Source organism: Synchiropus splendidus, chromosome 13 (assembly GCF_027744825.2).
Source record: "Synchiropus splendidus isolate RoL2022-P1 chromosome 13, RoL_Sspl_1.0, whole genome shotgun sequence".
NCBI classification, from domain to species: Eukaryota; Metazoa; Chordata; class Actinopteri; order Syngnathiformes; family Callionymidae; genus Synchiropus; species Synchiropus splendidus.
Window position 1 is genome coordinate 13,977,076 of NC_071346.1, and position 15,185 is coordinate 13,992,260.

Genomic DNA, 15,185 nt, shown 5'->3' on the forward strand with positions numbered 1-15,185 from the left:
ACTGTAAATATGTTCAGGGTGTCACTTTTATCGTTTGACAGACTGAATTTAGTACATGTCGTCATTGACTCGCTCATGATATCATCCGGAAAATATGATTTTAAGACAAACATTTTATTGCTCATAAATCCTTTATTTTGTATAAAAAGGCCGAGTTTTTTACCTAGCAGCCGTAAATCTACATAAAAGGACGCGGCGAGCCGTCAGCTCGATGCTAAGTGTTTCTTTCAAGGATTGGGATTCAAACCTGTGACCCGGTGCTTGTGGCTGCCCCTGCTGCTCCTCTACTTCTCAACAAGACAGTTGCACGAGCCGTTTTATGGCGGATAAATCAGCTGCAAGCCCTTTTAACGATGGGACACAGCCATTAGAATCCATATTTTATCTTGACCACACGCCTGGCAGTGCTGCGTGTGTGTTTGTGCGTGTGACTTGTATGTATGTTTGTATGTGACCCGGTCCCCACCTAAGCAGTCCGGTTTTATGATAGTCCCCATTAACCTGAGGCAACAGGGCAACAGATAGTGTCACCCCGTGTGGACATAACACTTCATTTTGCTTCCGTTTAAGCCCCTTCCACCTCTCCTATCTTTTTTCCTCCCGCATCTGCTGCCATTTCTTAACTCATATTGCTTGCAAGCCCTCTTTAAATGGATGTGAATTGGATTTCAACTGAGAAATTATATGTTTAAGTCATATATGGTTAAAGCTTTCATGAAAAATGACCCCGAATTTTATTCTTTCTCGACCAACTTTGCAGAATGTTACTGAACTTCAATTAGGGGTGGTTCTTGATTTAAAAAAATATTATTAGAGATTTATAATTAATAAATCATGATAAATAATGTTTTAATATTTGACACCCAAATTATCCAATTTAAGTTCTGTTAGCATCAGAGTGGAAGTGTTCCAGCGATGAGTGAACATTCTAGTGTGTAGTTATTATTATTATTATTATTATTATTATTATTATTTAGTCATGAGATTGTTCCTGGGTCACCACCAGAGAAAATAAGTACAAAAAATCTAACTAAAAATAAAATAATAATAATAATAATAATAATAATAATAATAGTAATAATAATAATAATAATAATACATCTCCTACATCCGATAAATGCCTGTACTAGCAGTTTAAGTTTACCAAATATTAAATGCAATGTCATCACCGCTCAATTCAATAGACACAATCCTTTGTTCAGTCTGTAGTCTGTCTGCATGTCCTCATCTTATCGCAGAGTAAAAATGTAACCTTCGATCTGAAAATTGAAAGATTTGTATTTCATTGATCCGACAATGTACAATATACATATACACATATATATGTGTGTTTATATATATATATATATATATATATATATATATATATATAGAGAGAGAGAGAGAGAGAGAGAGAGAGAGTGAGAGAGTAAAAATATAACCTTCGATCTGAAAATTTAAGGATTTGTATTTCATTCATCCGACATTGTACAATATATATGTATATATATATATATATCATTGTTACTGAGCTTTCTATTGGACCTGAAGCTGCTCTGGCGCTGCTGCCTGTCCATCCTTCAAACTGCCAGTAACTCTCCTGACGGTTTTGCGGCGGAACATTAACATATTTTTAGATCCCAGCAGTCGGGTTACAAAGCTGGACAGGTCTTAATATAGATGATGGATGCGAAGTCAGTGAGACTGATCGATCCATCATTTACTTATAAAGCGAGGTGTATGTGTGTCAATTATTAATAAAGGTTACTCGCGTGCCCTTCCCTCTGGGCTCCAGAATACTGTACCAGCCATTTAGAGGCTTGGAACCCCCCCCCCTCCCACACACGCTCAGGCCTCGGTTATTTAAGGAAATTGCGTCATTCCAGGATGAGATGGGATGATGTCTCACTTCACCGCCAGCTGATTTAGCTACTTGCAATTAACCCTCATTCACACCAGCTCATAAAAGTATAAGAAATGAGGATGAACTTGTGATGTGTGTTTGGCTGGCGAGGAGGGTGAACATGCCATAGAATGGAGACAAGTGAAAGTGTCTCTCACACACATACACGCGCGTCCTGACACTGCGTGGTAGCCGCTATCATTGAAAGTGACAGTGGGAATTTTGTCCAATTTGTAGTAGATCTCGCTTTAATGACGAGCAGCGGTTGCCGGATGAAAGAGCCGCGGCTGCGGCGACATAGGTGTGTGTGAATTGCAGACGTTGTGTTCTGCAAATTTTTCCGGGTTTCTGTTTGATTCCCTCTCCTCCCGTCTAGCCTGGTCCGTCTCGACGCGTGTGTTTGATTACAACTGCCAGCGTGTCCTCTCTGGTGACGACCTGCTCTTTGGCTTCTACACGGTTCGCGGCGTCTCATGTGCGGACATGGAAATCACACACAGTTGAGCAAATGGAAATCTATCACAGCCTGTAACTCAGGCGACCGTTGGGGCTAAATCATCTACATATTTCCCCCCTTCCAGCTCCATTCACGCTCTCCTTTGGTAAAGCTCGGTGGTGGCAACATCGGAAACGTCGTAAGATAGTTTCAGTATAGACCTAAAAACCTGTATGTTCCCCTTGAATAAACACGAAAGTACACTCAGACTTTTTCATTTCAATTTTACCTTTCATGTACTGACTTGGCTGTTTATTTTCTGTTGGTCTCGTCATTCATTCTCTGTTGACAAAATAAATTCAGAGTAAAGTTTTGAACATGAGATAAGTTGTGTTCCTGTTACCCATTGCATCGTCTTTGGACGTAAATAACAGAAGCAAAGACGATCTTTATCATGTAGCGCTGGCCCTCAGAATAGTGTTTAGGTGACACAATCTGCAGTAGTAAACTTAGGCTCCACCCACCCACTTATAGGTCGATAGTATTTAGAATCCGCAAAATATAGAAGTAATATATTGGCTTAGGAAACTAACATGAACATCACATGACGTCTGGGGCGAGTGTTAGCTATGTGGTGAACAAGCGTTAGCCGACTTGTTATATTAAATCAATTTAGCTATATAAACAAAGCAGGCTGCAAACGCAATGGCGACTTTTTCTGCTATTTTGTAATTTTATTCCCAATTTTTTTGCTCATTTCATTGTTGAAATACTTGTCAAAACAAGCTGATAATGATGGCTGCGTTTGTGGAAAAGTGATATGTGAGACGAGTGATGGTTGACCTCACCTGCAGAAATAACAGAGCCTGGAACACAGGTCATTTTGAAGTTGCACTTCTTCTCAGTGGCCTTGGTGTGAAGACATAGTGGTTGTGGGTTCCTGCATTTGACTCTGTGTTGTGGCTTTTTGGATATATTGTACTTCTACTACTCAGTGCCTTGCTACTACCTGAGTGTATTCTCCTAGAAAATGGTGTGCTTTGACTCAGACTGTTTTCCCTGGCTGAAATAAATAGTTTTCCAGACTGAAACAGTGATAGTCTCAGCCTGCCAAACCTCTACCGCTAACCCTCGAAAACATGGCGACAAACTCCATCTGTATTCACTGTGTTGCCATATGTATGAGCAAAAAAGAAATGTATTGTTTGTTAAGCTGTTACTATTGTCACAAACATTTTATACATTGTCCTTAAGCTGATTTCATCCTTCATATTTCAGTCTTCCCTTTGCTCTCATGAGTATAAAAATCGAGTGAAGTTCTTCGCCACTCCCTGGAGACAACAAGACGCCATTGTTTTCAAAGCGACACATCTACATCCTTCACTAACATGGTTACCTCAGTTTTATTCATCATATCGGGTCACCTTCCAATTCCACACTTAAAAACAACTGTCTCCCATCAGCTGCGGCAGGCAGGCCTTTTGTTTGTCTGACTTTGTTGTCCCACTCTTCCCCTACTCTTCTCTCTGGCGTGGCAGACTGGTGGGTTTTCCTGGCTCTTAATCCTGGCCATCAAAAATTCATAGACCCCGGCAAACATGCGAAGGAAGCTGCGAAAAGAGAAGCTCCGCTCTCCCCCTATTCTGCACTTGCCTGCTTTAGCATTCTGCATTTCATCTCTTTCTCTCCTCTATTTATCCATCTGCATCCCTCGATCACCGCCTGCTTCTGTGTCATTGTGGCAATTTTCCCCCATCACAGCCCTGTCCCCCCTACCCCGGCTCCCGGCCCCTCCTGTCGCTGTTTGACACCGTCAACAAGGTGGCGGTTATTGTTGATGCCTCTGCTGAGGCTCCAGGTAATGAATGTAGGAGCGGGCTGAGGGAAGGGAGAGCAATGACAGTGACAGAGAGAGAAGGGGGGGGACCACAACATTACACGGCAGCTTGACTGTGTCAGCCGTGTTTATTCTCTTTGTTGGTGGAGGTGAGGACGGCTGTTCAGCCTGCAGAACACACAGTAGCTGCAGGTGTACACGGATGGTACAAAACTAACAAGTGACTCAGAAATGTAAAACTCTATTGACCTAACAATTACATCAACTGTTATTAGCCAAGAGACTTTGAATGAATGAAATGCACCTCAGATACAGCGACAGTAGACTACAGCGAATCACTGTAGCATGTAGAAAAATTAGGATTGTATCTATGTGACACAGTGAAAAATGAACAGATCGCTCTTTTGCACAAACTTGATGATTAAAATGAAATCAGATTGATAGCATGTAGCAGTTAGAAGCTGTATAGCAGAGATTATATACTCTAAAGAAAGAAACAGACAGAACAAATAAAACAAATAAAATGAAGCCATTGTTTGAAGGTTATTTATTTTTAATTTTTAATGATTCCCTTTATATTAAAATATTTTGTTAAATATCTTGATAAATAAGAACGAAAAAATGTGGGAAACATTCATTTTTTTTCTTCTATCCAGAACTTACAAAAAGTTAACAAAAAGGTGACGTTAACACCTCAGCAGTGTTGACCTCAGTGGGTTTCAATCTATTTGGAGGATATAGGCTCCAAGCCTTTTGTGGCTGATGGGATCCTAGTCCTTAAAGGTCACCCTTAAATTAAAAATATATTGTTGTTTCTCACTACATATGACCACAGATGAAAGCAGAAACTAAATATTATTGACAAAACTGATGCACCTTTGCATGATCACAAGTATCATGTTTTAATATTTGATAATGGAAAAGCCAAAGTAAAGTTGCATCTGCAGATATGAACTTCAACATCAGGGTGGAAGTGGTCCAATGAAAAGTGAGGAAAGTTTCCATCCAACAGCGCAATCTGGTTTAGTCTCTTGGTTATGACCTCACATATATGTATAATGTAGAGCACCTGGGCTTTTGCACAGAAAAATGTTATTCTGTTTTATTTGGATATATTTCTATTAACGTAAGATTAATAACAATCATGTCACAGCCATAAAAATTCTGGATCCTTTTTTATATTCTTCTATACTGCTTCCAAAAACACCCACCCGGTGACTGCTAACGTCCATCCATCTTACCGTGTAATTGGGCCTTAGTGAGGGGACGGGTCAAAGCAAACATGACAACCCTGTCTGGATTTGTCAATGTCAAGTTTGTCCGGACAGTGGGAGACATTTATCTCCCTGTTAGCTCCCTGGAAATGACGGGGGGAGCAGGTAGTGGAGAATTACTCAAGAATGCATATTGTGGTGGGTTAAGTTATTTATGTCTTGGATGTAAAATGACTCCACATCACCCATGAACATCTGTGACGTATACTCTTTCCTTATTCTGCAGCAAGAACCCACCACCCAAGGATGGAGCAGCAACTCCAGGAACTCCAAAGGTGGGCTTTTTTTAGTAATGCTCAGCGTTTTGTGCTCTGTTTTGTTCAGCAAACCGTACCTTGAATATGTAAAGCAGCAGGTGACTAAAGCTTAAAACAAATGTGTCTCATGGAAAACGTCAAAACACTTTAACAATACGTAAAACACCAAAAAGCGTAGTTAAAAGTAAGATACGCCATAAAAGCGCCCACAAGTACAACACAGGAGCCCTGGGAGAAATTAGTCGACCCGTTTCCATTCCTCCACACATTTAGGTGCTGACCCAGGCTTAGAGCAGCACTTATGGAGCCGTGGGTGGGCTTGTGCTTTACACATTCAGACAGCGTGGGGTTGAGGGGTGAGCGGTGCTTTGCCTCTCCGTCCGTGACTGCGCATCTCACTGCTGTTGTTTAGCAATGAAGCGGAGGGGAGTTGAGGGGCCAGGTGCCTGGCAGCAAGTTAAGACGTCCACACCCACAGATAGGACGTTCATATCTTGTTCATACAGTTCTGGAGAAGACCAAGACTTTTAAACAAAGTCCATTGTCAGCAACGTTTGGTTCCCGGCATGCAGCAGCTCACTTGAGCTTCAGAGTCGGTTTAGAAGAGCAACATTTCAGCGACAGATTCCGAACTTGCTCCCAGAGCTTTGCTAAATGTCATTCTCTAATGATTCAACTGGGGCAGTATTCCCGGGGCGACCCCAGGTAAATGATTCCTGACCTTTTTAAACACACACACACACACCAGCAGACGTTAAGAGTAGCGTGCATAATGTCCAATTTACTGTGGCGGCACCGGAGGTTGGTCATTTCTCACATATGGTTATTAGATTACTGCTGTCGAGGCCCTCAGCCTCCACTCTGGTCCCTTCCCCTTGATGAATAGGAGACGATTGTAAACACCAATATTTTATAGCAGGCGTGTTATGAAGAGCATGTACACTTCTAGCAAAGCAAAATACAATCAACTGAGTATTTTAGAAGCAAAAGTTGATGATAGGATGCAATTTTTGACCAAATCTTGGTGAAAAAAAATTTTAACTTTGGGTGACATCTCATCTATGAAGCATTTTTACTATATTCATAAGACATCATAATGCTTTATGGAAGAGGTTGCGGATGTGTATGTATTATCAGCTACAAAATTTGAAAGAATAGTGCTTTTTGTAATATCATTTTATGGTGCGTTGGAATGTAGATTATTCATGTTTGGTGATTTTTGTCCCATTTTCAATTTTTTGTCTTTTTTTTTTCATTTTTCTCCCAAGGTTAAGTTTATAGTTCAGGCTTCTTCAGTCTTTATATCTCAATAAATTCAAGTCTGCGACTTATTATACTGTATAAGCCTTGTCATAAGGTGCCATACATGATTATAAACGTCCAAAACATCTATATGAAGCCTTATAAATGCATTGACTTGATCTTATTCAGAAGAATGTGCTTTTATTTTGAAGGAACTAATCTTGATTTTCTTTCGATCCTGTGTAGTCAATGCTGCTGTCAGTGCACATCAAGCGTGAAGGAGAGTCACCGGTGGTCTCGCCGCTGTCGTCCGATGACGCCCACCACTCCGACAGATACCAGGTCAAACTCAAGCCTGCAAGCGTCGTACATTTGTTTTATGGCTGAATAATACTGTTGGAGGAGAATTCCCTTTTTTTGCCCACAAATAATGGATGATTTTGTGTAATACTGTTTTCCCCTCTTCACTCTGAACATGTCCATTGAGTCAGTTATTAATCCCCCTTTAGCACAACGCTAGATTCCTGTAAAAACTGGGCATACAGTAAATCCAGTGAAACGCTGAGTGGGTTATTTAACACCACTCTGACTGCTTTTATCTTCTAAATTCATCAAAGTTTGCGTGGGCGCTTCTATCTGTCTTGATATATCTGCAGGTTAAGTGGGTTTTACCCCTCGCACCATAAAGAAAGAACTATTAAGTCCATGGCGAGCCTAACAGCCATATGTTGGGGATGACACAGCACATAAAGGCCGCGTGTCTTCAAAGTAGATTTTCTCATTAAGTGAAACTGCTGAACTCACCTTATATTATCCAAATGATTAAGTCAATGTGGACTGTTATTACCACCCTGAAAATGAAGCATAATGGAGGGCTTTGCAACCTTCTTCCTGCGCCTCTGTATTCTAGTCCTCTTTTGCTCGTTTCATTGTTGAAGTGTGACCCGAACGCCGCCATAATAATGATGGTATCGGAGGGAGTGATGGGTCGGAAGTGCTCGGTCTTAAACTCAAGTGCCGGTGATGGACGATGGGCCCCTGTTTGAGGGGCCACCAGCCCTCGACTGAGATGCTTTGCTCAGCACTTACAGTTTGTGACTTCACACTCGAGTTTGAACCCTGATAGACCGGACGCCGACACTCAGGAGTGAAAAGGACACTTTGCCTTTACTTAATTATTTTCATAACGTTTAAAGTTAAGGTCAAATAAAGGGAACACTTGCTCACGTGATGCCGCCAAGAAATGTTAAATGCAATATTTGACCCTGAATCCGTCTAAAAGAATTCAATAAAACATGCGTGTCCATTCAAAATAGGTTACAATGTTGAATGACAATTGTTTTGATCTAAAATTTAATATGAAATAAAACAACAATTTTAAGATCTGGTCCGTCGGCAGTGAGGCTCGCTGCCTCCCTCTAGTGGTGGTGAAATGGCAGAACTGTGACGTAACGTAGCGTCCTCCTCACGTGATCAAAACAATCCAACATGGCCGCCGTGCTGGAGTTTGTATGTGCACATCGGGCGCCACTTTCAATCCTCTCCCATCCGCTTTAAACGCTGTTCGGAGCACTATGTTTGGAGTTTGTGTGACATTCTGGAAGTGCAGCATCGCAGTTTATTGGAATCAGCTGCAGCGTCGCTGACAGCATTAGTCAGAAAGAGCTCGAACCTGATGTGAGGATGGAAAACAAGAGAGGAGTAGGTTCAAAGGTTTTCTTCTGAATTCACCCAAGTTTAATGTCACTGTCTTGCAACTGAACCAGTTTAAGAATTTACCTGCCGCTGTCGTGCGTCTCATTTATTTGTTTTTATCTCTCTTTACAGACGTTTTTACGGGTTCGAGCCAACAGGCAAACACGATTGAATGGTAGGTATCAATATTGTTCTGACACGTCAATGTGGAGAGCTTTTAGTCGGTGTTTAAATACGCAAGTGTTTATAGCGGCGTCCATTTCCGCTATAAAAGGAAACCCCAGTATCAAAAGAGCAAACACACAAGTGATCAACCAAGCACAAACAACTTTGAATAAAATCTGTCATTGTGAGGAATCCATCTGATAAATAGAGAAAGCCAAATGTCCTGTTACACCAGGAAAATAGACTTTGCTGCGAATGCAAAACTGTAGATGTTTATAAATAAGTTTATGTCATGAGGTTGTGAAGGTGTCTGCTACAGTTGATCTACTTTTTACTGTAAACTGACGGCTGGATTCTATTTTTTTATTGTCGTGTCATAGCTATTGTCCTGTCAAGTAATTGAGATATGATAAATAAATAAAGCAAGCAAAGCCCATCACCACGTCAAACTCATGGCCCACCAAATAATAAAGTTGAAATCAAAATCAAAACTAATTTAATGTGTTTGAAAACATCACCCATTGTTGATACTATGTTGAAATAGAACTGTACCACCACCCATTTGATTTGAAGACATTCATAATCCCTCCCGAAAGTAAGAGGAGCTGTTGGAATAAAATGTATAACGGAAATAACCTACACTTCATTTCTGTTATTTCAAGTGCAGATTAGGAGATAAAGAAATGAATCAAACACGTGTGCAGTGTTTAGTCTGTTAGTGTTTCGGGAACAAACAAGTCAGGAATATATTAAAGTATATTTTACAAAAATGGGAATTTACAGATAAGATAATGTTTCGGCATAGGGTTTTCATTTCTCAGTGTCTTTTGGCTTCTCTGGCTAAATGGTAGTGCAGGTAGCTCTGTTACTGGACTGGCAACCTTTCCAGGGTGTCCGCCATTCCTTCTGCTGCCTTCACTGACTGAAGGTGAAATAGTAAAATACTGGAGGGATGGCAAAACGGATGTTTTACTCCATGAATAAAGAGCCAGTCAAACACAGTCATCTAAACATTTTTTTGCACTGAACGTGTGACGTTTAATCTTTAGCCCCCCATTACTTCCACCTGCCATCGAGTGGAACCATTTTTATGTGCCGAGAAATGGCGTGCCGGGAGGGCATGGATCTTTGCCGGACCTAATTAACAGCTTTCGCTTTCTCTATTTAAGCACGCCCCCCTTGATTAGGATCACGGGGAAAGAGGGTGTGTAAGCGAGGGGGGGGACCGTCTTCCCCTGCAGTTCCCACTTTCCTCCTCCTCATCCGCCGGCCCCCGCCACAGTCCCTTTTGGCCTCTTCTGCTTGCCCAGCCTGCTAAAAATTAATGTCCCTGCGCGCCATTTGCAGTTAAGGAAAAACGACAGAGACTGGAGGCGCAGTGACGGCTGTTCTGCTCTGTTAAATTCCTAATTAAATGTGTGTGTGGAAGTGAGGAGGCTGTGACAGAAGAGGACGCCGGATGAGGTGGATGTCACGGAGAGGGGAGGGGACGGAGGTTGTCATGTTCACTTCTCCCTCGGTGTTTCCAAAGTCCCAGCTTTTAATCACTGAACAGGGTCGACACGGCGGGGCGCAATTACTCTTTGTGTGATGGTTTGCTTGTCTTGACAATGTTAAAAGACTAAATTTAATGTCCCCTCTTTTTCTGTTACCGCTCCTTCATACCCAGCCCGTATTGGCAAGATGAAGAGGAGGAAGCCTGAAGACGGGGGCCAGGTATGTCCGCTGTGCAGTGCCCCTTTGGCTGGGAGCGAGGAGGAGATGAGTAGGCATGTGGAACAATGCCTGATCCAGGTAGTACAACATAGGCTTCCTAGCCCTGCCTCCTTCCAGTCGGACCTTCTTCCTGTAGATGCTGACCTTCTCACCTTCTGTAGCAACTCTCCAGTGCTGATGATCACTTTTCACTCGCTGCCACTATTTGCATGGAGCTTCTATTTTCACTTTCTGTAGACACCAATTCTTGATGAACACTTCCGTTCTGTCTGTCTTTGTTAGAAATACTGACTCCCTGTCTTACTGTGTACTTACTACTCATTTAGTACTGTGTTTGTGGTGATTACAAATTGGAAATGTTCATCATGACAGTAGATCTTAAAAATATATATCAGTTCTTTCCTCTACAATTACAATTGGGTTACAAACTGCATTCACTTTAGACGTCTGAGGCATTTCTGCAGCCACATTCTAACAGAAAAACTACAAGTATGCCCCCTCAAATTAGATTTTGTCAATGAAAGTAGTGGAACATGGAAATGTTTCCTTGCGATTTAGACACGAATCTGAAGCAACAAGTGTCTGGTGTTTAGATCTTAACTGAGCCTCTAAAAATGACAGATGTCTTGTCAGAATGTGGTCAGCCTGACTCTTATATTTGTGCTTTTACTTGCTATGGTGTTAACGTGTGCTTATGTCTGTGCTAGCGGGAGGGTGCGCTGGCCGACGATGACTCGGCGGATGTGGATGCAGAGAATGGCCGCGGCTTCGATGAGTATGAGTGGGCGGGGCAGAAGCGGATCCGAGCTACAGCGTTGCTGGAGGGAGGCTTCCGAGGTACACGCTCTTACACATGTTGATTTCACCATCACCTCTGCTGACCCTTGCTCAACTTCACAAAATGCACATTGTGGTTCCTTCATATACACACACAGCAGAGGTGGCTGATGCCCAAGTAGACAGTGGCTTTAAAGTCTGAGAAATGTGTCTTGCCTTTATTACGTAAGAAAAAATGATCATGCTTTGTGTAATGTGTTTGATGATGATGATCAGTAGAGATTCTCCCTCCTTTTACAACAGCACTGTCAGGGCATGAGTGGTGTATGGTCCCAGTGATATCATGGCTCCAGGTGATGAAGTTGCATTGGTCTGACCCACATGTGGTTGCCTGAAATGCATTGATCTGTTGACCCACTGGCCAGCGCTGTGCCCCTCTGCATGTCTGAAATGTGATTCGAAGACTGGCTGAGCTTCTGCCAGCTCAGAAGCTTTTTCTGCCCTGCTTCTTTGACTTTAAATATTGTGACTGACAATTCAAAAGTTGAGGTACCAAAGCAATGTCAAAAACATTTTCTGGCACCTTGGATTATACAGACTGATTGATCTTGTCTTTCAGGACAGATTCATTCATTGTGAGTCTTCAGTTGAAAATGTTTCAAACTATACTCCTTTTTATTAACGTTAATGATTCGATTAATGTGATATGTATTGTGCAAATAGTGTGATATGAAGCTAGATATTTTGTCTAACAATTAGAAGTGATGAGTGATGGCTATTTGTATGTATGTATTAAGGTGGTCACACTACCTTTGTTGCTGCTGGAAAATATCTAGAAATCTAGCTAGAAATAACCTTTGATATGACTGTGCATTGTTACACGCTGACATAGATTGACACATGTTGCAGATGTGCTGGAGCGGAGCTACTAAACTTGAACAATCATTGATTTCTGCATGACTATATTTATTTATTTATTTTTGGCCTAGTGGGGCTGTTGTTGTCCAATTGTTGGGGATACACTGCATACTGAGCCTCACCTGCTCCCTTCACTCCCCCTGTGAGAGCCTGTGAGAGAAGACAGGACAGATCAATGTTGAAATCCCAGCCACGGTGAAGAGCAGCAGTGCGTTAGGGGGCTCCCCCACCTTCTCCCCGATGCTCCATTCATCCTGTTTCTCACACCATTAAATGAGCGGATGCTGTACCCTTATGCTGTGCTCTAATAAGGCACCTTGTGATGTGACTCAGATAACAGAGGTGGCCCGGGGAGACCAACTTAAAACGATAATAAACGCACACGCTCAACTGACATCTCAGAAGGTGGATTTTGACTTGAAAGCTGCTGGCGGTTCTGACAAACCGTGGAATCCAACAGCCGGCCAGACGGATGGAGATGTTACGGGGGGTCTCCCCAGCTGGCAGGATAAAGAGATGATCTTTTCCTTTGTGAAGTACCACTGTCCTTTTCTCACTTTGAGGGGCTGAGGAAGAAAGGTGGATGGGACGCAGGCCTTTCAAAGCAGAGGAGAGGGAGGCATTGAAAAAAATCGAACAAGCTCGGTTTGTGATTCAACTCTGTGAGAGGGAAGACTTCCCTGCGCCTCACTGCAGCTCAGCAAGGTTTAAAGGACCATCACTTCACAGATGGGTTTCTTTATCGTTCTGGATGGTAGTCTGTCACTCTGCCTGCTTAACCCAAAACAATATAGATTTCATGAATTTATAGGAAAACTATTAGATCCTTGCATTGTTTTGGTAACCTAAATTATCTGTTAATGTTAAGACATTTCTGTCATCTTATGTCTTGTTACATACCAGTCTAATCGTTTGTTTTTTTTTCTCTTAAAGCACACCTATTTCAAAACCTCCAAAATGTTTAACCGATGTCCCAAAGCTCGGAGAGGCTGCACTTAGATGTGGTAGTTTGATTTCAGGACTTCCTGAGTAACTGTGCTCGACAGGGGGGATTATTGCAAGTTAAGACGCCCTCAGGGATTTAGAGGGAGCCAAGACACAAACTTCAAAATAGCTGTCTCATATCTTTGTCCCGTTCCCCATCTATTGCTCTTCACCCGACCTGTAAATGGCAGAAAGATAGCACGGTGGCCTTTGACATTCTTCTTTGCTGCTTCTGAGGGGGCTCGGATAATTGCTATGGGAGCGGAATGATGCAAGGTTGGAAGATAGATCAGTTCAGGCCTTAGCTGAGCTTGATCAGTCGGGTTTTTATCTCCCGTCTTGTCAGTTGTGGGGGAAAAGTTGCACCGAAACAAAAGTTCTTGACACTTGATTTTGTTCATTCCTGACTTCAGGGTCTATAATCACATCATTGACTTGGTGTGGCTCACAGAAAAAAGTCACAGTTGTGTCATGGCGTTCTATCCCAGTTCAACATCAACTGAGCAATTCCATGTTGAATCTGAGGCCTTTCCGACATGTTCCGAACGACTCATGGTTGTTCATGTTGTAGCATGGTTATCCACTGCTCACCTCTTGCGGGTTCACCCCTAGTGATGTTGCTGCTGAGGCATTTTCAGGAGAGCACCTGACTGTCTTGCTGTGTGAAAGCTGTCACACAATCTTAGAATAGTTATTAAAATACACATTTATCAATGAGTATATTTCCTTTATTATAAGCTTTTATTATTTGCCTTTTTAATTTAGGCTGCATTGATTTCTACTTCTGCTCTCAAACCTATTAAGAGCAAATATTCAGAAAAAATATGTTCATGTCTCTGTTGATATTGAATATATTATTCATTAACAGGTGAGGCTGATGTACGTCAAATAACCAGCAGATGTCAGTAATATCAAAGGAGCTGTTGTACTGAGCCTTGTGACCTTTAGGCTAACGTGATAGTATTGGCTGGAAATATTGGACTCACAAACAGGGTTTCATCCTACCATATTTTCAGGCAGAGAAATGAGGACTTCTTCTAATGAAATGTAAATTCAAATAGTAAGATTTGTGAAAGCAATGTATTGCAGATGCCTCCCAAAACCATCTTAACAATCGGCAAGACAACTCTGCCCATAGGGCCAGCTTTTATGGTCCTCCAAACTTCTTGATCGGTAGATGGTTGGTCTCTGTCTCTGTCCTTGACTGGTTTTGACTTTTTAAGTAAAATTTTGGATTTTAATGGTGGCTAGCTTTGCAGCATCCACACACTCAGCAGCTACCCTGTATCATAACTGCTAAATGAAGTATGTGCTCGGAAAATTAGATCCATGCTTTTTGCTCAGCACCGCAGTGTCTGTTCTCGGGAAATTGTTTGCTCGCATTGATCCATAGCTTTTGTTCAGCTGCAGGTTAGAGCCAGTGATTTTGCGAGACAACAACCAAGATGAGTTGGTTTGAAAAGCAAGTGAATTAAGGAAAAGCCAGACAAGATGAGATGGTTATTCAACAAAAGGATGTAAAAATGAGGCTGAAAGGTGAAGGGGAAAAAAGAGGAGACGCATCAGTGCATAATGTGAGTGAAAGGCTGTTAGAGTGGTGCTGACCTTTCCTGGCCAGATTAGATTGGCCTGCCAAGACCGCTTAGAGGGACAGATGGAGGCACAGGGAAGAGTCACCCGGAGCAAACAGAAGACACACTTTATTCAACAGTGAACACACTGGAGACATGTGCTGTGGGTGAATGGGATTGTTTCAGGGCTTGGCTCATTAAAACCTTGTATTTGCGCCATTCATTATTTTTATATTGGTTGAAAAAACAAACAAAATAAATGTACTTCTTACTATACAAAATGTCAAACAAAAATGGTCTTTTTTTTCTATAACAGATGCCAGAGCGGTTGAACCTCCTCTGCTTGAGCTACTCAATCATGTTCAAGACTTGATATTAAAAACCAAGTCCAGCAATCCAATTTTAATGTGTGGTGGTAAAGGCAAGCAGGC

General features: G+C 42.0%; 1 protein-coding gene across 7 annotated transcripts in view; it reads left to right on the forward strand.

The window, feature by feature from the left end:
* Positions 1-15,185, forward strand: part of rnf220a (ring finger protein 220a) — a 121,436-nt gene that overhangs the window by 96,216 nt on the left and 10,035 nt on the right. For 2 of the 7 annotated variants that reach the window (XM_053883179.1, XM_053883183.1), the window contains exons 4-8: positions 5,656-5,704; positions 7,175-7,270; positions 8,756-8,798; positions 10,458-10,582; positions 11,212-11,341. In XM_053883179.1, the coding sequence (XP_053739154.1) occupies positions 5,656-5,704; positions 7,175-7,270; positions 8,756-8,798; positions 10,458-10,582; positions 11,212-11,341 (443 nt within the window). Of the gene's footprint in view, positions 1-5,655; positions 5,705-7,174; positions 7,271-8,755; positions 8,799-10,441; positions 10,583-11,211; positions 11,342-15,185 lie in introns of all 7 variants that reach the window. The other 5 variants (XM_053883181.1, XM_053883184.1, XM_053883177.1 and 2 more) reach the window with 3 other exon arrangements.